The following is a 27,591-nucleotide window of genomic DNA, read 5'->3' on the forward strand; positions in this document are numbered from 1 at the left end:
AGCATGACCCATGGAAGTGCACCAGTCCACCGTAACCTCCAAGGTGGAGCTGAGATGCTGTGTTCCCTGACTGCATCCGTATGAATTATAAAACCCTTCACAAGACTATACCGATATGCAGTACCTGTTCTAGCAATGGCAAAGTCAATAATAATGAACAGATACAGGCTGGGATTATGGCAGACAGCACATTTACAAGAAGAAAGTTCAATGCACTTATCTGAAGCATTCCTCTGTCACACTTAGTCTGCCTCATAAAGAAAATATTTTACTTATCTGTTATTGAAAGAATTACCTTAAAAGAAATTAACCCAGCTAGACAAGAAATATTCCCAATAGAACTACTTGGATATTTATTGCTCTAGGATATGTTTATCTAGACTTTCTATCCCCAAATTAATATCACTAGATTGTTTGAGTACTCTCACTGTTTTGATATCCTTTTAGATATCCCAGTTATTTTTGATATGCCACTTTATTTTAGACTCCCAGAAAATACTTATCTATACAATGAATATATATATATTTCTGTACAGCACTTAAATTTACAGTACTCACATTATCAACACGGAAGTGCATAAACCCAAGTTTCATCATTCACCAATGCTATGATCCCAAATGCATCCCCTTCCACAAGTTTTTTTCCACAGGTAATGAAACAGAATAAATTGTTGTTCCCCCCCAAAAGGAAATAGTTTAGAAATTCAAACCAATTCTAGAAGAGAAATTTCCATTTCCACATAAGTAGCAATAAAGGGAAATTAACATCTTAAATGTATGTGATAAAACAGGGGAAGTTAGATACTGTTTGCCACCAGACATAACTGGCTATTTGGAATGAAAGATCATCTAAAAGAAGTCATGCAACATGGTAGTATTTCTATTAAAGTAAAAGGTGTCACTTAACCTTTATTGGAAAGAGATTGAAAACAATCTCAGTCAAAACCATTCATGTACCTGAAGATTGTTTCCTATCCACCAGTAGAAGACTGTCAAATTAGGGTTCTTGGGCAGTATGATGGCTGTCAGGTTCACCTCCTGGTTTCTCCCAATGACTGGAACCACTTCTAAATTTAAAGCCTGCAGTGGAGCTGAAGAAAGTTCCCAAAATATCATTGAACAAGAATCCATCAATTTATTAATGCCTCTTTCCCCAAAAGCCTCTCACCTGCACACCATAAGGTCCTGAATTTATTTTTCCCTCTCTCCTGCTTTTACATCTGTTTTGAAATCTACGGGCATAATTGGAAGGACCTCATTTTAACCACACACACCCCCAAAAACCCCACAAACAAAATCCTAGAGCAATGAGACGGATCACCAAAATGCACCTCTCTGATGCACTTTTTTTGGTGCATGTCCAGTTCTAGAAAACATAAGCAAATATCCCAGTTAAAAAGTGGAAAAGGCAATCTCAGCTTTTTTTTTTTTTAAAAAGTAATAAAAGATCAAATGAATAGAAAGCTAACAAATCTCAAATTGCTAAGGGAAAAGCAGAAAACTGAAAAAGAATGTTGCCGACTACCCATTTTCATTATAAAATATCAGCTGTTAGGCTCACACCACACATAAACTCTCATTAGTGCATGCTTTAAAATAGATGTGTACATCAGGGGAGCATTTATTTGCAAATCAAAATGGATAACCTCTGTACTCCAAAATGTGCCTTAGAGTAAGTTTATTTCTTTCTGAACTTTTGCTTACGAAGGCTGTAAACATTATTATTTGTATAAAAGAAATGCATCATTACAATGATTTTATCTGCTTCTTAATGTTGTATTTTGCTTCATAGTACAATAACTGTATTGAAAGAAAATCTTTCCCTTGGAGGTTTCCAAGTATATCTTTTTCAGAATGTCTGAAGGTAAAAGCTTTATAATACTATAACGTGATAACTAGAATTTCTTAACTTCAGCTGCACCATCTATCCAGGATACCAAACCGTTGTATAGTCCAACATGCATTCATTACACAGAATGAATACTAATTCATCCATTTTTGTTCCATTCTAAATATCTTCTAACTCATTCAAAGGTCTTTCATCTCAGTGCAAACTTAAAGGTAATTAACACTGGTCCAAAGTCTTTCTCTTACTCTCTTTCATGAACTGAATCATTGCCTGTTCACTTCTAATTCACTTTGACTAAACTGATTGAACTTCTCTGAGAGCAAGCTGTCGAAGCTGTGCACACCCTCCTTTTCCACCTCACTTCAACCGGCCCGTGTGCTGCTTCATCCGAATGTAAGGCTCGTAAGAATGTAACTTTCATTCTGCGTTTTCTCCAGTGACTCTTTAACCACCTATGTGAATTCAAGACATGTTGGGTGCTTAAACAAATGGTTTCTTCAATAGCTTCTTTACTGAAACAGAGTTAAAATGCTCCTCCTGTTGCTGGTGTCTTGAGGAAAATTCAGAAATTGTAGGAATTCCATTAAATTTGTTCCTCCTAGAAACAGACTTTCCTTCTGATGAGGCAAATTAAAGAAGTCTGGAGGGATCTGCATCACTGGTTTGATTTTGCCATAAATTTACATTTTCCCAGAGGAAACTGATCATTTTGAGATAGGGTTTTGCTCCTGAAAAAGTTTACTTTCTTTTCCAAAATTTTTAGAGGGGAAGATGTTTGGTACCTGAATGATGACCATTATTTCACATTTGCCATTCCTATATATTAAAGAGCTAAAAATAATTATTGTGAGTCCTTCTGCTTGTCTCAGTCACACAATTCCATTATGCATTTGAACAAGCTTCAAAGCACCCTTCAGTGTGTACAATTAGGAATGAAGTTGACTTACACCATTTCTGTTTAACGAAGCTACAATTTCAGTACAGTTTTCAAAGCTCCTTGATTATTCACACCCTATAGAGATTATGATTTCACGAAAAATAAAATGTATGCCTACTTCTTTTTCAGTTCTTTTTATTCTGGGTTACCTACTCACTCAAGTTTATACTATCAGACTTGCTCTAATTTCTCTTACAGTTCATTAACAAGTTGTCGATTGTGTGATCTGGATTAGAATGCATAATCTGGATGACAGGACAAAGTTCATATAATTGTCCTGCATTATAGGGCATCCCATAGCAACAGAACTTGGCAGGAGTAAAAAATATTCCCTTTACCATTTGTCCCTGAAAAAATTCCCTGGGAATACATCAGCTGGAGATAGAGTGAAAGCAGGACTCTATGGACATTTCTGCTTTCACGGTATTCCACAGTGAAAAATGTCCCTGAACGGCTATTAGTGTTTCTCTAGAATGTAGAAATTGCAGTTTAATTAGTGCCAGCTAATTTCCTCAAATCTTGTAATTTACCTAAAAAATTAAACAGAGCAAATCACATAGAAAGCATTTATTCAAGCGGGCTGGGTAACACGCTTCCGTGAGTCTTCTAGACCATGTGCAGCATCCACGGACAAGCTCAGGAACGGACCACGTCTGCTTCAGTGCTCTGCTGCCTCTGCACTTCAGCACCAAAGTCCTCTTAACGCACCAGTCATTTTACTTGTGCAAAATACCTCTGGCTTCTGCAATTTGTAAATCCACTGCATAAAACACAACCGACATCTTTTATTTTTACTGTTTATCCTGATGTAGGCCACACCAGAAGCACGTTTTGAGAAAGCGATTGTTCGCTTTCCCTCAGGGCTTGCTACTGCTTGTCATTCTCTGAATAGTAAGAAGCTGTTCTCCCCAGAGAGAAGGATGTTACACAGAGTCTTTTGCTGTTCATTGCTTGTACAGATCTACTGTTCCTGTGCTTAATCTACTTCTCAGCACCTAGAAGCTCCTAAAAAGTAACAGTGAAGCCCTAAGTAATTTATCTGAGCTCTCTGGAGTTGTCAAATTATTTAAAAAACAAACACAACAAAGAAACAGATAATGAAACTGAGTTGGGGAATTCGATTCTGATCCTTTCCGTTTGATTTTAATAGGAGATTGGCCATTAGCATTAATGGGTTGGGCTCCATCTGCTAATCAAAGCAGAACTGGAAACTCTGGACTCAAGGACTCTAACTAGCAAAATACATAAATATCAGCAGTCCCTAGACAGGCTGACATAAAGCACACGGATCTGTGCACAGCCTTGTATGTGGCTCCAGCGATTTCCATTGCTTTGGGATTAGGATGGAAGACACACCACTCACAACAGAGGGAAACAGACACCTGGAGAATGCAAGATGAGTATCTTTTCTTTTGATGTTACTTGTTTCTGAATTTTTGACACATCTGAAAACAGGCAAAACAATAGCTGTCTTGAATCTCGAAGGAAGAGGAAATTCAGTTCCAGTTACGAGTTTCCTTCTTCATTTCAATTATGAGATAACTGAGGTACATTAAGCTTGTGATGGTGCATGATATTCCCTGTGCCATGCTATTCTTTTCTTTTATATCTGTTTGATGGGGTTTTTAAGGTCTTAATTAAGGAGAGGGAGAGAAGTCTAAGTCAAGTAATACTACCTGCCAACATGAAGTTATACCCAAGTACCACTTTAAAACTTTGTGAGAATTAACTACCTAAAATCTAGATTCTAGTACTTTAATAAGTAGCCTGACTTTTAGAAACACTGAGATTTTTTTTCTTTTTTAAAATTGTACAAGAGCTCATACATTTCTCAACATGTCTGTTCACTTGCTTCACACAGCACCTAGAAGCTCCTAAAAAGGCATAGCTTGAAGTGTTAAATTTTAGCTTCTAAGACTGCCAACAGGATCTTGAGTCAGGAAGATGGATCAAAACTGAGATCTGAACTGAGGCATGCTTGCTATTTAAAAGATCAATACACCATCCTTCTCCCAAATCCAAACAAAACTAACTCTGACCTCCTAATACATTAGGTTTACAAGCCTCTGCATTAACAACATACAGCACTGCAAGACTGTGTGAGGTTATTGAAAAAAATATGCATTTTTCCTAACTTTGACTAGTAACTTTCTTTGCTACTTCATAGTTGTCATGAGGGTTTTACACAGCAGCAAAAGTAAGAAAACCAAAGAGTTGATTTACAGTTGACTTGGACGAACACCACAGCCTCATCATGCCCAGCCACATTCTCAGCCTTCACGGAGACACGGTAAATCCCAGGATTCTCATAGCGGTGATGGATGGGTTCTCCAGTCATCGTAAGGTTCACATATATTGCCTTAAAGCCATCTCCAAGATCCACCTGGTATTTGGTATTCAACATATCACCCTAAAAGGAAAATATATCAAAAATATTTTAAATGGCCAGAACTGAAATAGACAGGACACATGATTATAACCATTTCCTGAATCACAACAGCATTTCCAGCCCCAGCCAGATATTGTGACTCAATTGCAAAGATTTTAGTGCAACAGATGTTGTGTGCATTAAGAGAGATAATACCAAATTTCCACAGTAAGGTGCTACCTTAAAATAAGACACCCCAGACCACTAACCAACTTGTATGACAGAAACCATCACTCTTGTCTTAATGCAGCTGGACATTAACTAACATAACAGTGCAGGGCAGCCCCAAGTTCTGGAGTGATGCTCACATGGTTGCAAACAACTGAATATCGTTATTTTAGCAAATTACCACTCATCCAGTGAACTTCTAGCCTATGCAATTATAAAGTAAAATTAATTGGTTTAGACATTCTTCACAGCACCTTCTAACCACACCCTCTAAGCGTCAACCATATGGCCTTCAAGATCCAAGCTGGGATCTTCGCACAGAATTGTACTGCATTATACAGAGCTACCAGCATGTCTAGAACTATCATTCTCTACTGCAAAATTAGATGCAGGCTTATGAAGCAGATTATTGAGCTGAGTTTGGGAAAGGGTTTAAAAGTCCAGCCAAATAATTCTGTCATGTCAAACATCTCACAGAATTTATAATTCATTGCACTTCTACTAAGTGCTCCTTTAAATGACACTGTCTTCCTAAACTCAGGCCTAAAATACTGCAAGACTGATACCGCTGTCAGAAGACAAACATATGCCCATCACTCATGTTGTCACAGTATGGCTGCTCAGGAGAGAAGTCAGGCCTGTGCTACGTGGACTGGCGATGTGGATGGAGTCAAAGGAAAATTCATTTTAGCTGTGAGCAGCAACACTTTCTCAATACTACTGGCAGCACTGCCTTAGCGAGCTGCCCTGCTTCCTCGTCTTCAGCAGTACGTTCCTGCTCGCTTGCCACAGTACAAGACCATCACAGTCATGCAATTAAAACAGGTTGCAGGGCCAGGCTTGGTAGAAAATCCTCTGTATTGTGAAAACACAGTGTTGGTTTAAAAATCTTCATTGCCTCTAGGAAAGGAAGATATACATCCATATGCTAGTCAGGTGACCTGAGTGGCCTTCAGAGCAGAGAAGGATTGACACCCATCGAAGTATTCAAAAATCACTTCACTTCCCCATAAGCCACTCTCTGAAATAGGTTTATATCAAAATCTAATCCCAAAATGCAGCACTACTGTAAAATCAAAGGAGGCAACAAAGCTTAGAACTTACGTACCCTGGCATTACAAAGGGAAGGAAAACATACTATTATTTCCTCCTTTTATTAGTTTGCAGTTTAGTTGAGTTTCTTCCATGTTTTATCAGATGAAAGAGCATTGCTTATAATGTAAAAGACGACCCATAATAAGGAACCTGTAGGGTTATCAAATACCTAAACATCATATTTCAACACACATAAAGGATCTTGAAAGCTTCTTCACTGTGAATATTTTTTTCCAAATAACATCTTTCTTTTGACAACAAATGGGTAGAATTTAGCAGAGGAGATAATATGTTATTAAAGTTTAAAGCAAAAGAGATGTCTTCTTGCCAGCAATGTGCCAGTAAGTGGAATCTCTTTAGATGACATTAGCTTGCAAACAGTTCTTGTTCGCTCTTTCTTATGCTAACAAGTATACATGCATATTTTTTCCAGGTGAGACAGAACCCAGTGTTGAAAGCCAGTAGATGCAAGCTTCTCTTTATGTTTTATTCTAATAGCTTTCCCTAGTGTAAAGATGAGAGTGCCGTCTTCAAAATACCAAGGCACTTCTGTTTCCCTGACCAGGAAAGAGAGAGCAGTGGACATATAACAAAAGAGTCACATAGGGAAAAGGCAGCTAAATTTAAAAGGAATTGGGGCTTCCACTTCCATGCAAAATAGATGATTGTCATGACATTATTTATTCATACATTCAGCCAACAGAATTTGGGAAAAAATAATTATAATTATAAATTATTATTATTCCTAAGGTCACTCGCAAACTGCCCAAACATACCCAAAGCCTGCTTTCTTTCCTCCCTGATGTCTGGCATTCATGCACCTAGTAACATGCATTCACATAAACTAGTAAATTAATTTTGTTCAGCAGAGAAAGTGGTATGTTTTGGTTTATCCTAGTAGAGTTGTTTCTTAAACTCAGTAATTGTTATGAATTTTCATTAGACTTTGTTGGATAGATCAAATCCTAAGCAACGCTCAGGACGTTTGAGTATAAATATTCTTCTTAGCCATAGGGGGCAGCAAACTGCTACGTTTCTTCTAAATCTGCCTTCCGCTTCAATGTACCGAGCAAAGACTTCATCACAAAACACAGCACGGGATTCCCTTCAAGATCCCTCATTTCTGAAGATTTTTGAATAGTTTTTAATGTTTTATGTATTGCCACAGAGATTCATGAAAGCTTCAGTAGGAAAAAAAGTCAAACTGCCAGTTGAAATCATTAGAGTCCAAATTGCAACCAAATGCTCTATTCTTACAATAAACATTTCCAAACAAATTATAAAAAGAGAAGGCAGCATAACTTGCCACACAAACTGTCGGGGCACTGCAAGCATTGGGATGCAGAGCCTGCGAAGCGTTAAGCAGCCCAGTGTTCTGCACGTAACCTTCTTGATTCCATTACAGAAATAAATCCCAAGTGCCTGATTTATATCGCACAGGTTTGCCAAAATGTGTGAACTTTCTTCAAGTTCTTGCAAATCAGTGGAGTTAGCCAGGAAGTACAATAGTCCGGTAACCTGAGCACAGCAGTTATAGCCTAATGCTAAAAAACAAGCATTAGGAAACATACTCACGGCAAACAATTCATCTAAAAGTTACTCACTGCTGTTGGTCAGGGCCTTAGGGCATTGTCTCTCTCAAGAAACATAAAAAAACATATCTTTGGCAACACAACTAATACATAATAAATGTTCTTGTGCTGTGCTATTTGCTGATTTCTGTAAAGCTTTGCCTCATTCCTTTCTGAAAGGCAGATTCTCAAAAACACTTAAACCAGAATATTAAATGTTCTCTGCATTTCTGTTCTGCTCTGATACAGCAGCTGAAATTTTCGTCCAAGGAGACTTTGGTAATTTAGTTCCTTTGATTTTCCAAGAAGCCATTGCCTTTAAGGAATAATGACTGACTACGCTGCTGAGGAGACAAATGCCGGTCCATGGACAGAACTTGGTGGTTCACTGAGCTTATTGGATTGTCTGATTCACTTGAAAACAGAAGTTTCAATATTTAGAAAGTCATTCATCTTTGTCTCAAGCACAAATTAATCTTCGTTCAGCAGCAAAGCAGGTAGGAGCAAAATGAACCCTAAAAATAGCGAGGAAACTTTCATAAAGCCAACATTCATTACTACCTGCTCTTGTCTGACGATGAAGGTGATGTCTTCCCCAGGCTTAACAGCCAGGCTTTCTTCTCTGATGCTGATCTGAAGTCCCTTTGGAGCAATCAGTGGACACATATGCTGTGCTAAGTTCTGCTGCAGGTCTACCCCGCCTTCACACACATTAGAAACAACTTTCCTGTACCTGCAAAAACAGTAAGCAGCAAGCACAGTGAATTGGAGGTGAGCAGGAGAATGCCATCAGAGGCACCGAATGCGAGTGTGATGGTAGCTAATGAATATTCCTTGGGTTCACAAACAGACAAGATTGCAGATGATCAAAACAAACTCATGATGCAAATACTTTGATCAGGGACATTGCCTTTACTGAGTAAAACCTGTTGAAGAAAGAGGGTGTGGAGCACGATGAGGATTTGACTTGTATGCATTGGAAGAGTCTGCCTTTTCAAATTTAGAAACATGCCTGACCAGCCCTCCAGGAGCTAGACAGTCTGCTGTCCTCTCTGCCATACCCTTTCCTAGCATTCAACAGTCTTCAGTGCTCTAGAGGTCTTGGTTCAGACCCCAAAGATCAGAAAGAAATTAGACCAAGTGGCTTCTGCATTAACCCAGAACCAATTGCTTAACTGCTGCTCTCAAATCTATGCATTTCTTAAAACACTTAAAGCATTTATTTAACATAACAGTATAAAAGTGTGAAAAGCCTAACACCTTTAAAGAACTAATAATGAAATACTTGGATGTGTACAGTAATCATTTACAGATCAGTTTCACTCAGGTATGTTATTTTTAAACATCCTTTAAAATCGGAGTCAGATTTCACTCTTTTGAATTCCTATTCTGTATATCACAGCTGTCAGCCGCAACGCAAAAGGCATCGTTTTCCTCGGTAAGGCAAATATACACAGAGACCGTGATTCTATTGCCAGATTTGACATTTCATCATTTGGTTCTCATCTCCACAACTGACGGAGATGATGTTATGATAAGCCAGAATAGATGCCAGCTGCAAGTTATTCTCAGCACAGACGTCAGACTACATTTTAGTGTATATTCTATGCAGTATTGTTTACAGTTACTAAAGCTTTCCTTTGATTCTGAGTGTCCAATATGGTCAGGAAAAGAATCTATTCTCCACAGAACTCCTTACCCCATGGAAGTGAGAGACTGGGAAGTTCTGTGAGATGTTACTGGCTCCTCGGAGTAATTCATTGGATTCAAACTGAAAAGTGGTCTGAACCCAAGCAATGGGCTAAAAGAAAAGGCTCTGAATGGACATTCCTATCAGAAGTGTAACAATGGCTACAAAGCATTACCAAAAAAATATAAAAAAACCCTTGAGAACAAGACAGCTCCCCCTCTTCTCAAATGGATTAGTTTTTGAACTGCTGTGAACATGTAAAGTAACATTTCTCTCTCATTAGTCCGTAGGAAGCTTTTGCACATGCTCCCAGTCAGAGTCAACTTCTTCATTTCCCAGTTTTTACAGTTTGCCTTATTTACATTTCCTTCAAACCACTTTTGTGGCCCTTGGTCGGAATGTTCTCCTCCTCTCTGGAAGCCTCTGCAAGCCAGTCAAATGCAAAATCAGCTTACCCAGTGCTGCTGGTGTATGCCTGCCCCAGCACGCAGTCTTCAGGAGGTGCTTCTGGGTTAAACCAGAAGTCAGCAAAGCATTTGCTAGACTCCGACTTCAGAGGTGCAGAGCGCTCAAACCCATAATCACTGAAAAACATTAACACCAAGTGTGTCACTATCCCCACTTCATTCAGCAGTCTAATTTGGGGTAGATGAGACTACTTTTTTAGGAGTAAAAAGATGGGTTTTGGTATTATTCTACCAGCTGAACATACAAGTTGATGAAGTCAGTTCTGTTCCAAGTCTAATTTCAATGGGAGTTGTGTACACTTGGGGGAAAAACTGGTTGTAATTACTTTGTCAGTTCTGCAAAATTAACTCTCTTGGTAGCTTAGATTTTTAAAGGTTTCCTTTGCCACTCAGACCAACACATTTCTTCTGGTTTTTTGCTTCATTTGCAAATAGAAAGGGTTTGCTTGCCTTATAAATCAATCCAATGGTCATTTTTCAAGTCTTGATCAATAGAGAAAAACATTAGGATTTGTTCAGTCAGGTGAAACAAATACTTAAAACATGGCAATGTTTTTAAACAAAGGCAAATGCAAAAGCAACCTGTTATTCAAATAACAGGTTGCCTATTTGTTTACGCACGGCTATGTGGGGAGAGGTGCAAAAGGAGGAAAATAAACTCCATCTCAAACTCTAAGCAACTATTTATTAGCAATAAATCAAAAGGTCCACAGACAGACTCACCATAAGAAATCAGAGTTCACACATGCACAAACTTTGGATGTGAGAGCTGATGTGAAACTTCTCCCTTTAATGCACCATGATGAAATCTTCCTCTTTCGAAAGCTCCTCTGCTGGCCCATGATGCAATGATCACCCTGAACATCAAAGCACCGGACTTATTGCACACCGTAACCTACACCACACAGACATGACCCTATGTTGTCCTGAGAAAGGCTGGTCTTGCTGCCAAGACTATAAACTTGCATCAACCCTCTCATATTCAAATGTATAGGTATAGAAAGCTCTCATATGCACTGCTGTCTACTAATGGGCAATTACAGAGTTGTAACATATGCTATATTTCAGGGCACAAATCCAAAGACATACATGAAAATACAAGTGCAATTTAACCCATGTTTCATGTGTGCACAATCTAGGCACAACCCTACAACTGACCGTTTAAAAATTCAGCATGGATGCAGATGGCTGAAGTTCTATCTAAATCACCGTGTCTCGTGTCAGCAGTCACCACGAAGCACCAACCATGTGGACATAGGTAGAATGAAGACTATTTGAACACACTCCACTGATAATTGGGCAGCTGCAAGTACTCTGTCAAAGTCATTTTAGTAGTTTCTAATTTCTGAAAGACATTTCAATGCCAATATCCCAAGATGCTGTTACTCTTCAGGCTCAGATCTGCATAACATCCTTTGTAAATACACAGCATTCCCAAACAAGAAGTGTAAAATCAGGCATGAGAACTAGCAAATGCGAGCTGGAGAGCTGGAGTAACACAGAGTAGCATGCAAAAAAACCCCAACCCTGCAGAGACCGAGAGAACAAATGTACTGGAAGAAGCAAAACATAATAATCAGAATGATTATGAATAAATATGACATATTCCATTTAATGTAAAAAAACCCCTCACATTGGTCTCTTTAATCAATACATTGTATAGAGAACATAGCTTCCCCAAATTGGATTTGGCCAGAGCACCAGGATTAGCACAGCCTTAATGCATTACTGCAGAAATGGTATTGCCCAAAACAACTGGACTCCATTACATGATTGGTCCACTGAGATCCTAAATTACTTCTGGAATGGGCTTTACTTACAGCAATTTATATATGAGTACAGTATGTGGTCAGGAAGTTGGCAGAACACATGACTGCATGTTGAAATTGCTTCAATCAATATTACACACTTTAGTTTATGGTATATGCTTCACAATCCAGCAGGACCACCTATTATTAGGGCAGACCACCAGATATACTTTCGCCTTTCCCAGGACACAGATCACACAACCAAAGGGAACACAAAATCCTCTCCCATTTTAAACTGTTGTAAAATCAGCAAATACCAACGTAAGGAGATCAAAGCTGGGGATGTAGCATCCAAATTCTATTTGAAAACTTTTTCCTAGCACACAGTTCTACATGAATCTGAGAGCTATGGAAAAGTTGTGGCAGTTAACATGAGACCATGAGTACCTGTAGATTTGTGAGTTCCCAAGACTCATAGTCATCATCAGTGCACTCCCTGGGGAAGGATGGTCTGAAGTCCACCTTCACCAGTTCCCAGTCCGAACGGTAGCTAATATGTCCAAAGACTCTGAACAAAAAGATCAAAAGTAAAATCTTACTGCAAAGAAATACCATACATCTGAGATTCAAATTTTCAGTTCTACCTTTTCCTTTCCACAGTCACGGTTCCCTACTAAAATGTTCCTGGTTAATTTTTCTTCCACTTTTATTCTTCTTCATATACAATGTGTCTAGTTAGAAAACATTTGCCAATTGTCTACGAAACTTTACAATGAAAAAATATAGCTCATAGATTAGAGATTTTTTTTCCCCCAGCAAACTATCCAGAAATTTAATTGGAAATATACTACTTTTTCTAATTTGGAACCCAACATTTTTGTCTATTTTCCTGTTAAAGGAAACATAGAGAGCTCTCAGATTTCAGCAGGGAGCTCAGATCAGGGAGCAGAACCCACGATCACCGGGTTCAATTTCCAGCTCTGTCACTCATTCCTTATGATTATGGTGCAACTTCTTCAGTTGTTTTTGTTGTTTGGGTTTTTTTTTTTTTAACTTCTACAGATTTTAGATGGCAATTTGTTATTGTTTAAACTCACAGCAGTATCATGAAATCGTATTCATTTCTAAGGAATACACTGAATCTACACATTGTGCTGAGGAACTCTCAGACTCCTCTTCATTTCAGATAGTCCAATGTATAACAAAAACCAGCCACAAACTGTAAATTTCTTTTAAAAAAAAAATGGAAAACTCATTGCTTTAAAAACCAAGATGTACTTTCAAAGCAGCCAACATTTTCAAAGTCAGAATATTTATTTCCAAAACAAAACGGGTAAGTATGACATGCAGCAACAAATTAGAAAGGATAAAGACTCTATTTGGGCAAAAGTCAAATGTATTTGTGGTTTGTATCAGGCTTATGTGGCTTATTTGCCAAAGAATTTAAGGTTGATTCTGAAGCCAACAATTTCTGTGCAGTTCATACTGCACAGAGTTCATATTCCAAGCTTTAGTAGCATTCTCCAAACTAATTCATTCCTTTTGTTTTGCCCTCAGTTTTGTTCAAATCCAGACGCAGCAGGAATGGTATAGTTTTGCTAAAAGCATTCTGCTGTGCACAGTCATTTCTCTTGTCCTGAATACCAGGTTCAAAGTGGAACTAGGGTAGACCAGAAGTGAGGAAATGGTGGATTCTCTGCAGCACAGGGGCAACACCATCACACTAAGCTCCTCCCTAGTAGATGGATGTAGAGCTCTGAATTCTACCAAAGAGGCTGAAAAATAGTCGCAAAGACTAAAGATGTACAGTGATTTCCCTCTTTCCTTTCTGGTGTCTTTCCTTCTCAGCCATAGCACAGAGATGTAGGTATCTATAGACTACTGCCCATACTGCCCACATTATAATGACCTAACAATCCATGCTCACAGGAAACTTCACCATCAGAAGTGCACTTAATTAAACAGAAACATGTGCATTTATTTTGTATGTCTTACTCTTTTCTTAGTAAGGCTCTGAGATTAAAGGACTTGGATCAGCTACTTTCTTTCCTTCTAAATGTACCCATGGCTCAGAAGTAGAAACAATACACAAAAACTAAAAAATGTGGCTCAGTCCACTGGCTGTATGTGCACATAGGTGTGTGGTCCCACTTCTCTCATCGAGACCTACAAGCTTGGTTCCTTTTTCTGGTTCAGTTGGATCCTGAGAGCTGCTGTCACCATATAATCTTATTCACTTGTAGTTACATACTCAATAAAGTCACTACTTAGGTGGTCTCATGCTTCTTCCGCAATGCCTGCTTCAATATGACTGGCTTTGCTGACAGGCACGAAGTGTCTTTTGCAAGCTAAATACCTGTATCTCTTTTTTTTTTTAATTCTTTTTTCTCTCCATACAAGGTACTAACATAAGGCAGACTTCACCATGTGGTTATACAGCTACCTACCTCAGCAAATGCTTCTTTAGGTACCACAAAACTTTACAAATTGGTTAAATTTCTTTTATTAACTCATTTATCAACAAATATGTTGAAGTGCAAGGAGCCAAGTCCTGTCAAAGCCTCACTCCTGCCTCAGGAAAAGTATTTTCTATGGAACAGATGAAATCTTCTTCATTCATGTTACCTATCTCAGACAGATTAGTCAGGAAAAAAGAAAGGAGATGGTTGTCTGAGTTCAATGCAGAACAGAATAATGAAATTCTCCTAAAAATATAAAACAAAATCTCTAAACTATTAATAATCATCTTTGAGACCTCACAGAGGATGAGGGTGACTCCAGATGACTATGGAAAGGAAAACATTTTGCGTATACACACACACACACACACACGCATATATATGTGTGTATATATATATGTATATATAACCATATATATAGATCAACAAAACAGAGCCCAGAGAGTTACAGAATTAATTTTGATATCCACAAAGATACCAAACAAATTATTAAGCTATCCTCTTATAAGCACCTTGGAGATAATTAAAATGATAACAAACAGCCACCACAGATTTGTCAAAACCGAATCACGTTAAACTAAGGTAATGTCCTTCTTTTACAGGGTAACTGGCTTAGTGGAAAAAGGAAAGGAGAATGTGTAGCATATTTTGACCTTTGTTAAAACTGTTCTAGCTGCCACTGTCTCAACTTAAAAAGGAAAACATCAGTGCAGATAAAATCATTGTAATGAGGAATGGGAGTACATATTCAATTAGAAGAATCCATTTTCAAAAAGTAGTTATCAAACAGGGAAATATTTTGAGATATGTATCACAAAGATATGATGGGTCCACAGTCAATATTTTCATTAACACCCATGTGGTCAAATAACAAACACACACAAAATTTTGCAGGTAACACAGAAGGAACGGAGTGGACACTGACTGGTGGGAGCAATGGTCAGAAATCAACATGATGAAATACTCCAAAATCAATTGCAAAAAGTACTGCTAGGAAAAACATAACAACAAAGGTGCAAAACCAAAATGGAGAATAACTTTCAAACGCCGAAGAAAAGGCTTGGGAATTCTGGGGAATTAAAACAAGAATGCAATGTTGCTGCAAAAGAAGAAAGACTAATGCTAGGTTGTATTCAGAACTGGAAAACAGAAGGCATGGAGGCAATTATTTTGATATACTTGGCACTGGTGAGGCCTCTGAGAGAATATGGTATCTAATTTTGGATGTTATATGCATATTTACACACCCACTAAAAATGAATTTGAAGAGGGGCAAGGATGACTCATAAGCTGCTTAGAAAATGTAACCAATGAAGAAAGATTGAAAGAATTGGGTTTTTCTCCGGAAAAGATAAAACTGAAAAGTACAACAAAATGTCTTCAAAGAGTCTTGCTATAGATTGAAGAGTTGTCTTCAAAGAGACCTGGAGAAGGGGCAAAAAGGAGGAAAGGCAAGGATCAATAAACTTAAAAGACACAGATACACAATTCTCTAATTCTTTCTGCTCAGCACTGGCAAGGCCACACCTGGAGTACTGTGTCCAGTTCTGGGCTACTCAGTATGAGAGAGACAGGGACAGACGGGAGAGAGTCCAACAAAGCACCATGAAGATGATGAGGGGACTGGAGCATCTCTCCTATGAAGAAAGGCTGAGAGACCTGGGACTGTTCAGCCTCGAGAAGAGAAGGCTCAGAGGGATCTTATCAATGTATATAAATACCTGAAGGGAGGGTGCATAGAAAACAGATCCAGGCTCTTTTCTGTGGTGCCCAGTGACAGGACCAGAGGCAATGGGCACAAACTGAAACACAGGAGGTTCCCTCTGAACATCAGGAAACACTTTTTTTACTGCAAGGGTGACCAAGCACTGGCACAGGTTGCCCAAGGAGATAATGGAGTCTCCAGCCTTGGAGAATTCAAAAGCCATCTGGACACGGTCCTGGGTGATTTGCTCTAGGTGGCCCTGCTTGAGCAGGGGGGTTGGACCAGATGACCTCCAGAGGTCCCTTCCAACCTCAATCATTTTGTGACTCTCTGATACTGTAATGGTAATGATACAAGCTATTGAAGCTGTTTATTCTCCCCCACTGGAGCAAGAAATTAGTGAAACATCAGGATTAGAGCTAGAGATTAGATAAACTTTTGAGATATTGCCCAGTCCCGCATCCTATAATTATACAAAAATTACAGAAATTACTCTAGAAATTATGCAAATTCTACTAGAATAATATGGAAGCTATGTGCAAACTATATGTGTATACAGCAAAGGCACTGCTTCAATGGGCGAACTATAAGCTTCTCCTCTGTGGATTTTCAGCAAAAGACAGAAATAACCTTTCTGCCTGCTGGTCCAGCCTCTTGCAAAAAAATACTCATTTCCATTATGGCTGTTCTGATTCTACAGACTGAAAACCATGTTCTGACAGAGCACAGTAACTGCACCACTGATTCCACCATTCTCTGGCTCAACTAAAATTCCTGAGATTTGAGGAAGTGTCCCAGCACAGCCACAAACCCCATGAAAAATGCAGCCATACAGCTTTGTAATTCCTGGGGTAAATTTCCTAAGGAATCCAGCACCTTACATGCACCCAGTTTAGGAACCTGTTTGGAAAAAAAAAGCTTAATGATTATTAATGCTGTTGCTGCAGTAACACTTGTTGCCCTATTGAGGACAGGGTTTTGTAGACACATCAGAAGAGCCCATTTAAATATACTGTCAAATATCACTAGAATAAAAAAGAATTATTTTTCCAAAGTAAGAAAGGCATGTATTAAGCAGGATTCAATGGATTAGACAAAAATATGAGCTACAATAAAGCAATACATAACAGCAATCACAATCTAATTGCTCAGGTGCAAAATATATATGTCCAATAAAATCACATGAATGGAAAAAACTGGAACGGTGCAGCAAGTGTAACTGATGATTAGAAGTTAAATATCAAGATGATAGTAATTCATAAGCTACTAAAACATTCCTCTTGATTAATTCTATTTCATTAGAAAGCCATCAAATCAATTCTGTTGAAACTATGAAAGATGATGCTGTGATAAATAATTTTTGAAAGAAATTCCAATTACCTTGGAAATTAATTTACTTTTATTTGCAAGAATTTGGGATCCATAATTCTAACTTCAGTGTTTCAGTTGCCATAACAACTTTGTACGTTTGTTCCTAGTTCATTTATGAGCACATAATTTTTTTAATTTGATTGCATCATTTGATAGATAAGACAGTTTAATGCAGTTTTTAAGCTAACTCATTTAAACTATTTGGTGGAGGATTGCTGGTTATTTCTGTTCCTGATAAAGCTCATAATCAGGGGGAGCTAATTTAACAGAAATTATATGCAATGATAATCTTTTCCAGTAAATTCACGTTTCTATTCAATAGAAAAGAGCATCTATTCAATAGATGGTCCTAATTCAGATGAGCGGTAATAGCTGTGTCGCCTGCTGTCTGTGTCACTTGCAAACCACCTGACTGCAGCTATGATGGTGCTGATGCTGGAGATTCCCAAAGACTTATCAGGTAAACATTCAGCTTCCATGACTTCATTCAGGAGAAATGACCCTGATTTTGACAACACGCTGCTCATCTCAGATGTCACAGACATAGCTTTTTATAACCACTACACTTGCCTTCCTCTTCAGTGTTTCTGCTGTGTTCTTCAGGATTTTGTTCATAGGCTTTCACAGCATCAAAATATTCTTTGCCAGAGTGGTTGGATTTTAGCTACAGTGTCCCATATCATGGATCTCATGCCATATACATTAAGACACACCTTGAGCAACCTTTTGTAGTATTATGGTGGTTTACCTTTGAGCTGTTAGCCATATTGTCTCCGGACAAAGAAAATGGCTTTGAGCAGCCTGATGTCTGGATCCTCAGAGCAGCACAGCTCAACCTGCAACGGTTTTGCTTTACTGATGAATTTCTGGGAACACTCAAAGACCTCAGAGTGGCAGGAGCGATCGTGCTGTGCTACCCCACCAAGGTCACAAAGACAGCACATGTGGAATTTATTCAGATGTTTAATGTAGCAACTTAAATTGTCCAAGTTTTGCAGTCGTACTGAAGACTAGTGATGACAACTGCATGATGCACAGCTACTTTTGTTTGAAATCAGATGCCTCTCTCATTCTAGACACACTGCTTTAATGTCCCAAGTGCTGCACTGGCTTTTGCTCGCCTCTATATGACTTTGTCATCAACCGTGATGTTTGAAACAGCATGCTGCCAAGGTAGCAGAATTTGTCTGCACAGTCCTATACTGCCCTGTTGACACACTCTGCTAACTTGACATGCCAGTTGGGGGTGGGACAGGACCTCTAGTTTTTTGGGAGAGCCTTAAAATGCATAAAACTACTGACAATAAAACCTAGGGTTTGAATCAGGGTCAATTGAGGACCCCACATACAGGTGATATGGGCAATCTCAATGGCTCCATCTTGGATAACATTTCTAAATTCCTCTGGGCAGCACCTAAGCAAAGATGTCCAAGCATGTGCAAAAAGGTAGGTACCTGAAATTCTTTATGGGTCTAAACCTCAGTATCCAACAGTGAGTATGTAACCAAGCTGGGAAAGGAAACAAGACCCTCAGAGATGCTAGTTAATTATTTTAACAACTCTCAGTCCGTCTCTTGGAAAGTGTTTGTTTAAATGGAAGCAGTCACAGAGCTATGCTAAAAAGTGGTATTTAGATCTTTTTCCCCATATAAGGCTTCCTTTCCTGTAGTAAATCATATTAGTAGGAAATACAATTGTCATTGAACTTACTGTACTGTTAAAATATTTTTTTTAACTGTCACACCTCCCTGATTATGTTTGTAACACAAACGCAATTTCAGATTGAATACTTAATCCACCTTACAGTTCACTAGATATCAGAGGCCATTTACATTAAAACAGCAGCAACTTTCTCAGTTGTCTTTTACATAAAAGGAGTAGTGTGTTAGAAGTTTCTTGTCAATTTATGGTGAGCGCAAAGAGCCGAGTCCTTTGCTTCACTTAGACCTTTACTACAAATGATGACAATATAACTGAAAAAGCAAATAAATGTGACAATCTTCTTTTTATTTTGCCTGTTGTAGTCCATATTATTACAGTGCCTTTGAACATACAGCAAGACACATGACCTCCCCATGCCAAAATCTGTAAAGAAATTACCAAGTTGAGGGAGTAAAGCGACGAGGTCGTGGCATGGAAGGATGCACTTTATCTCTAGTGTAACCACTGCCAACAGGTAGTGTTCTCCTTAACTCACAGAAGCAGTAACATTATTAGTGAAAGATTTTCCAAGGGGATATGGGTTGGAAGAGCAGGTTAGACATGACTGTGTCCTACAGTGCTATTTAAAGCCTACTATTTTCAAAAAGAAAATGACAGACGAATCTTTAGAGACATGCTTTCCTTCTAACAGTTGTCTTGGCTTCCTTTACACCATTGTAAAATCAACAAAAACTAGATAAGTCAAAGGATTCATACCAGTAAAATGGATGAAAGTAATGTAAGATTCAAGCTGCAGTCTGTTATACATCAAGATTATAATTCAGCATATTTTTCTAATTCCCCAAAAGAACGTAACAGAGGTCACATTTTCAGTGGCCTTCCTAAATTGCAACTACAGAAATGATGAATGCTTCCATGTGCAAAAGTACCCACCTGCCTACATAAAGCAACTGCACATAAACAGTGCTTGTGTACACAACAGATCATGTGCAAATACGCTGAGACACTTAGGATTTAAGTGCCTTAAACTACAAACACATGCCTATACTTCATGCACAAAAGAGAAGAGTAGGGTTTGGGTTTTTTGGTTTGGGTTTTTTTTTTTTTTTGGTTCGGCTGCCAAAGTGAAAAATGAGGGGAGGAAACAATTTAGTTGAAATTGAACCAAAATATGTTTTTTCATTGTTTCCTGCCCCCCCAAAATAATTGCCATTCATTCTTTTATGCCAAAACATCTTGGTTTCAGCTCTTTTGGGGAAAAAGAACGGAAATGAATGCTTAGGTTCTGAGAAGTGCTGAGGAGTAGGATGAGCATGTTCCCATTTTATCCAGAAGCTCAGTGGCTCCATGATGTTTTTTTCTGTTTGGTAAATTCCTGTCCAAGAACAACCTTTTAACATGTAAACTGTTCGGAAAAAATTGCAGATTTAATGTCTAGCCTGATGCCTTATGCAGAAGTAAATACAAGGTAGACAGTGAACAAAATGGATTAATTTAAAGAGAAACATATGACATTGTAGAGGATAGCTTTGCATCATTCAGGTCTCTGCTGTCATCTTACTTAAAGATCAAAGTAATTTGGGATACTTACAAAATTTTATAATTAATTCTTTAGCTAATTTTTTTTTCTTTTTTCCTACTCACGTATTTTAAAATCAGGCCTCTTTGGTCACAGGTAGGAAATTCTTTATTCAGACTTCACCTGGCAGAGCCAGAGTAAATAGCCTATGGTCACCTAAATTGTGGCTCCTTCATTTTGAGAGCAAAATATAGCAAAATGGAGTTCAAGGCCCCATCCAAAATTAAGTAAAATGTTTGAACAATTTTATTGTTGGCCTAAGTTTCTAATGTCTACCTCATCAGCAGCATTTATTAGAACTAGAAACTAAAATGGAACTGTCTCCCTGAAAGAGAAGTTAGAGCAGGGACTCACTTAGTGACAGGGGCTCAAAATGACACAAAGACTCTATCTGAATGAAAAAGTCACGTCACCCTTTTTCTGTCCTTCTCTCCTCCTTTAAATAGGGACAAGGTAATAAAAGATTCTTACAAGACATGGATTCCTAACCTTTCAGTTCCTCTTATTCAAATATATTTCCAGGTCTGCCCTCAAAATGTACTAAATATGGGCTTTAGCAAGACACTGAAAGCAACATGTTCCCATGCTTCTGAATATGTTATGAAAAGTTTATGGAAAGAAAAGAAATGTATTGTAGTGTCACTGCCAACCTGTGGTCTTGGAGCGCAAGACAGTGCAGGCATGGACACAGAGATGCCAGTAAAAGCATTAGACTCGCCACTAAACAGGCATCTGTACATTTGGATTAGCCGATATCTAGATTAGATTGAAATAGAGTAACCAGTTTACTTTTTCAATGCTTTTTTCACCATTATTTTCCTGACTTTCTGTATGTTTCCTCCATCTATTGACAGACAGATATGGTCTTCATTATGCAGAGAGCAGAACAACCATTTCATAACTGAGCAATGCTTCTCAAACAATAGATTAACCAGCTGCAAATAAAACCTAGAATTTGCCTTGGGAAACCAGCTATTCTCTTACATAATGAGGCTTTATCTACCATTTATCTACCTTTTTTAAGGGTTGCAGTATGAGAAAGTTAGTAGTGAAGAATTCACAACACAGAGAAGTGCCTCTACCTAGTAAAATCCTCAAAGACAACAGGAAAGGTAGCGTGCTGCCATGTGTGGCACAACAATAAGCCCCACAAACTACACGTGATGTTGGCTGTTATTAATGTTGTTAAATGTGAGGTTGACATTCCTAGCAGAATCGACAGTTGCAAAAATCCAGATGGTTCTCCCTAATATCTAACACCTGTTAATATCACATCCACCTTGTTTTGATTAAGTTTAAACTAGACTATTTTCTTGTTTCCATTATCACCTAGGAACCCAACAGGAATGCAACAACGGACTTTAAAGACAGCAAAACTCACATGCAGGAGTTCTGCCGTTCAGAGATGTCATAAAGTTCCCAGCAGCACCTTAAGCTGTTACTCTATGAGACCGTAGAAAAAAAATCTCTCTGGAAAAAAATTCAATTACCCATAAGGAAGATTTTGATTCTACCTGACATAAAGAAAAGCACTCCTTTTCTGTAACCTCTTATTGGCCTTTTAAAAGGGGCCATGGTCTGCGGTACCATGGTTATCGTGCCTACTGGGTTTACACTGCAACCTAAATAACCCGGTTTGGGAAACACTCCCAGAAGCTGAACTGTGATTTAGAAGTCATTTTAACAGGTTTGAAACTTCCATTACATGAAATACTTCCTCTGACGAGGAACATCAATATTTCAGACACACAAAAATTCTTCCTTTTTCCACTGAGTTGGGCCATTACTCAATCCAGCATTATTAAGTAATTTTTCCCAAATATAATATATTGTTAAGTATAACACTGGGTTGCAGTAACTTTCATTCTTAAAGAATTTAGAACAAAATAAAGCCTACTAGACCATGCACTATTTTGATGAATATATATCAATTAGTTGAGAAAATTTCTTAGCAAACCTTACGTATTCATTTAGCAATAAAAGGTGGATTTGAGCTCTTCATTTAGAAATTGATTTTTACACAGATTAAGTTTCCTAACCTTTATGAATACTTTATTGCTTATCTTTCCTAAAATTCTTAACTACGTCTATTTAGAAATTGATTTTTACACAGAATAAGTTTTCTAAAGTTTTTGAATACTTTACCACTTAAAACTCCTAAAAATCTTAACTAGGTCTATTGCAGAGCACAATGGAATAAAACATATTTTCCTTGGCATTTGAGTGTACATATTTTGAATACTGCAGGGGATTTGGATGAATGATTTAGATTAATATCGACTGGCAGATGACAACTCAGTTTTATGAAAACTTTTGACAAGTCAACATTTGTTTTTTCTCTGTTTTGGAGAAAACACAAAACTTTCTGAAATGAAGACTTGAGGCAACCAGGTTCACATTCCCCTGTTTCTTCAGTAAAGCTTACCAGACCACTTCATTTTGGGTAAGTTAGGACAGAACAGGAATTCAAATGGAAGTCCCTTACAAGTCAGGTCAACATCCCAGTCACCATGCTGGAGAATGAGAAGTCTGTCTTACACACAGAGTTACCAGGTCCCTTAATGTCTTTCCCAGATAATCTTTATGTGTGGTTTTTTTTTTTTTTAATAAAAATTAAAAACCTTGAAGAAAATCCCTAAGCTGGTTTCAGTGGAACTGGGATTTTATCCTACAGTAACAGCTGTTTTCCATACAAGTAAAATATTCTTTGACTCTTTTATGAGTTTATTCTAGAAGCTTTAAATAAAACAGTCTCTGCTCCACAGTTTCACTGTACACTTCTTCAGTTATTACCTTCCCACTTCAGAATTATGTTATCTCTACTAATTTATGCAGATTTTGACATTGGACTCTTTACTCAAAGTCCTTACTCAAACTCCCTACCAAAGGGAGAAAATGAAATTCCTGTACAAGTAAAAAATGTCAGACTAGGTTTTAGTAATGGATTTGGGGATTCTTTAGGGTGAAAGACACTGTTAATTTATTCCCATTACCATACACAAGTTCACCTTACCATGTTCTACCCAGAAGAAAAAACATGTTTTATCTAATAAAATGGAAAAGATGGCATAGTTGATTTTTTTTTTTTCTTCCAGGGAGTGCATATCAGTGGGTGACATTTCTCAAAAGCAGCAAATCACTGTAGATTAAGTCATGCACAACAACTCAGTACAAGCATGAAGTTTTGAGAGAAAATGACCTAAGCCAGACAGAATGATAAAAGGTCTTGATGTAAAGTCAGACAGAGCACCATCGGGCAGACAACGTCACCGTGAAGGTAAAACCCAATCAAAAGCAGTAGGAGAGACGAGGAAGCTGACATAATGGCAACAAGGAAACACATACTGTAAGTTTACTCTTCCCATTAGCTTTAGAGTCTGGTAGGAAGGCTGCAAGTCTTTTCAGGACCAGTCTCTGACAGTAAGTTGTTGATGTCCTCCATGTCCAGTAGAACTAGCTGCAAAGTAAGATCCCACAAGCCTGGCACTGAGATGCTGGAGTCAGACTCTTGTTCTGTCCTTAGAAACATGCAAGTCATACGATGCTTTTTTGTCAATCTGGGCTCATGTAACAAATCTAGCTACAGTTTTCTATATTTCCGATGGATCATTTCAAAAAGGCATTGTGTTTTACAAGAGCTCTTTAGCCCATTCAGCCAGATATTTAAAGACATCTTCACAAAATCACTGTTTTTAATGATACTTAATAGGACACCCCCCCCCCCCCCCCGAGCATATAGTCATCACACATTGTTTTATCTGCCAGTAAGTACAGTTTAGGATAAGCTTTTGATCCCTGTACTTCCACTGGAGGATAAATGGGACAGTGGAGAAAGAAAGAACGAACTAACAGACCAAATTCACCCCTGCACAGTACAGCGTTATGAACTTGGTGCTATGCTTTTAAGTACATCGGGTAGGATTTCTGTTTTGCTGAGGATCCTATACACAACTCCACGCTGTGCTTTTTTTTTTTTTTTTTTCCCCTGGGGCAAATGCCACTGGTACCTGTCAAAGGCAGCTCTATTTGTAACTCCTAGGAGAAAAAGCTTGTTGTGAACACGCTGAGCTCCAATATAAAGGATCGCACAAGCTGTTCTGACAGGAGCACACGTAACAACCTGCACATCTCTGAGTGCATTCCCCTTTCCTGCTGCAGTCAGCATGTGCCTTTCTCCCTAATTGGACAGGTGTTTTTTACTCTCACACACTTCTAAAATATTAGCGTTTAGCCGAGAGACGGAGCACAACCTGCAGCTCAGATCCGGATGTCCCTGGCCCTTTGGAAAAAGACAGATAAACAGGGGCCTGAGTTGCAGAATTTGGTTATTTTTAACTCTATTCACAGCATCTGCCTCAGTCACTGCACAGAATAAAAATGTGTATTTGTTAGCACAGTGTTTGGTTACACAAAGTACTGCAATGTTAGTTACTAGGACAACAATATAGTTGTTTTCACTGTGAAGACAATTTTCACAAGAAGAAAGGATAGATATTTAACATTTTTGAAGTCTGCCTAAGAATCTGTAGAAAGCAGAAAAAATGCAGGAAATAATTATTTTTTTACCTACGTTTCTCAGATTTGTATTTGCAGTCCTATTATTCCACTCTCTTCAGTGGTAACTTTGCTAGATTTCATATGAACATAACACTTCATCTTTACAATCTGAAATACTGCAGTCAGATAATTTCAAAGACAGGTTGCATACTAGGGCTGTTTGGACATCAGTGTAAGAGCCTGTGTGACTGCAAGAAGCAAAAGCCACTGACTCAAGGACTATCGCAAACATCCACAATTAAAAATATGCTCAAGTGCATAAGCAGAGAGAGCCCTGAAAAAAGAGATGAAACCAGAAACTTACGTCATGACCAGTGTCTCATCTCCAGGTTCACTAAGTAATCCATCTACAAAGACTGAAGTGCTGGTAAAATTATGTGTACTCCAAGTTTGGCCTTCATCTATGCTGAACCTGTAAAAAAGCAGAAATTATTTTCATTTACAACTATTATTATACAAAATAGAATTCATTCATTCAAAAAAAAAATCCCCTCACTACTAAAGCCCAGGATTTACGATCACCAAAATACAATATGCCTGGACAGTATATCATATTAATGTGATCTTTTTCTCAGCAATGTATCCAGGGGCTTACATCTTTATTAGAAGGTGTATAATAAATTTGCCACAACAATGGAAATTCTCAGGCAGATAAAAACTGAGGTCTGTCAACAAACTATCTTGCTACCTTGTAGGTTCAAGAGCAAGTTAATTTACACTTCATTCTTTCTAGTAGTCTCTGAGCTAGAGACCTGTTAAGCAGAGGTCGGTGAAACATGAGAGACAAAACAGCCCAATTGCTAAAACATGTGGGAGGTGCGGTAACTGCAGGCACCAAGATGATGGCCTTTCACAGCTGTTACCATCCACTTAAAAATTTGCAAAAGATGTTGATGAATCAGCAAAACATATTTCAAATACTCTGTGTGCCCAAAATTTACAAATCAAAGTCTCTTTTCTTTTGTACATTTCCTCCAGATCTTTTGCATAGTAGGTTAATGATGGCTTTCATTCTAGCTAACCAAGTATATTGCCTAGTTCCTATTAGTGTATACAGTATTATGCAAAAATGAACCTAGTCACAAGTGATAAAGATCTCTTACGTTTTTTATGCCAATGATGATAGTTTTGTATGCCATTACATAAGGTTACCATATTTTGCTTCACTGTCATGCAGTTTAAAACTCAATATTTTACAACAAAATGCTTTGCAGCAAACCTTTCCTGCCAAACAAGCTGAGAAGGCCATTTGCTGCATTATCACTATATGACAGGATCTACGCATACTACAGTTAATATGTGCATGAATATCTCAGATGAACTGGGCTTCTTGCATACTGTGTTACACAGCACATAAGTACACATAAGTCCTTTCCATGTTGGCTCCCAAATTATATTGCTCTTGCCAGAGCAACTCAGGGCTATTCTCCAATGTCTTCATCCACTGTGGCCCTTGGAGGGGACAGAGCTTTATTACAGTATGAATGAACTATCCTGACTGGATACCTAAGCCACGTAGGCATCATAGATTGAGCATCGTTGCCATATACTGCTGGTGCAAACCAGTAGCAGATAACAATCATGCTGAACATGGCTTGTACTGTAGAGTTCCAGGATAGCCTTTCAAGCAAAAATACCTACACTGATGCAAGAAAATTTTCTTATGATTAATGTGTTATGCCATGGTACTTTCAGCACCGTGAAGTAATCTTTAAGAAAACATCCACTTGTATTTTGTTGACTTAATGAAGGTTAAATTGAGCTGACCACCTGCATTTCATACATGATCTCATTGAAATGCTCATCTTAAACTCTGAACTTTGCCTGAGGTCTCGAATACACAATAGCTCTACTCTAATTGACTGTAGGATTACTTGAGTATTTTCAGAGGGATAGAGGTGTCTTTGATGGCCACAATAACTCCACCATGGTCCAGGTACAAGATGTGGTGCTCTTCTTCAAAGACCTACAAGTCAGACAAAAAAAGGCCAGCTAAGCAAATGTACAAAACAGCAGAAATAAAATGTATGAGCAAACCAGGATTAAAAGACTTCTATGTTTTATAATGTCCGCACTTCAAATTGAAAAGGACATAAAAGTCAGTTTAACTCTTATATTTCTCCCAGCTGTAAAAGAAAAGAAAGTTAAGCACGTGAATCAGAAAACGTTCAGGTTCAAATCACACTCAGATTAAACTGCCTAAGGTAATTTTAGCCCAAGCTTATATTTCTCACAGTATGCAACCTGCATTCCTTTCTATTATATATCACCAAGTGACCTATCACCTTACTTCGGTATTTGCCAT

At 38.2% G+C, this 27,591-nt stretch overlaps 1 protein-coding gene across 1 annotated transcript in view; it reads right to left on the reverse strand.

The window, feature by feature from the left end:
* SORCS2 (sortilin related VPS10 domain containing receptor 2) overlaps positions 1-27,591 on the reverse strand; it is a 388,331-nt gene that overhangs the window by 22,459 nt on the left and 338,281 nt on the right. Inside the window, exons 14-21 of the mRNA XM_050895504.1 lie at positions 27,161-27,252; positions 25,591-25,698; positions 12,401-12,521; positions 10,929-11,062; positions 10,194-10,322; positions 8,610-8,781; positions 5,010-5,196; positions 958-1,091 (exon numbers count right to left, since the gene is read on the reverse strand). Of these exons, the coding sequence (XP_050751461.1) occupies positions 958-1,091; positions 5,010-5,196; positions 8,610-8,781; positions 10,194-10,322; positions 10,929-11,062; positions 12,401-12,521; positions 25,591-25,698; positions 27,161-27,252 (1,077 nt within the window). The remainder of the gene's footprint in view (positions 1-957; positions 1,092-5,009; positions 5,197-8,609; positions 8,782-10,193; positions 10,323-10,928; positions 11,063-12,400; positions 12,522-25,590; positions 25,699-27,160; positions 27,253-27,591) is intronic.

This window comes from Gymnogyps californianus, chromosome 4 (assembly GCF_018139145.2).
Source record: "Gymnogyps californianus isolate 813 chromosome 4, ASM1813914v2, whole genome shotgun sequence".
NCBI classification, from domain to species: Eukaryota; Metazoa; Chordata; class Aves; order Accipitriformes; family Cathartidae; genus Gymnogyps; species Gymnogyps californianus.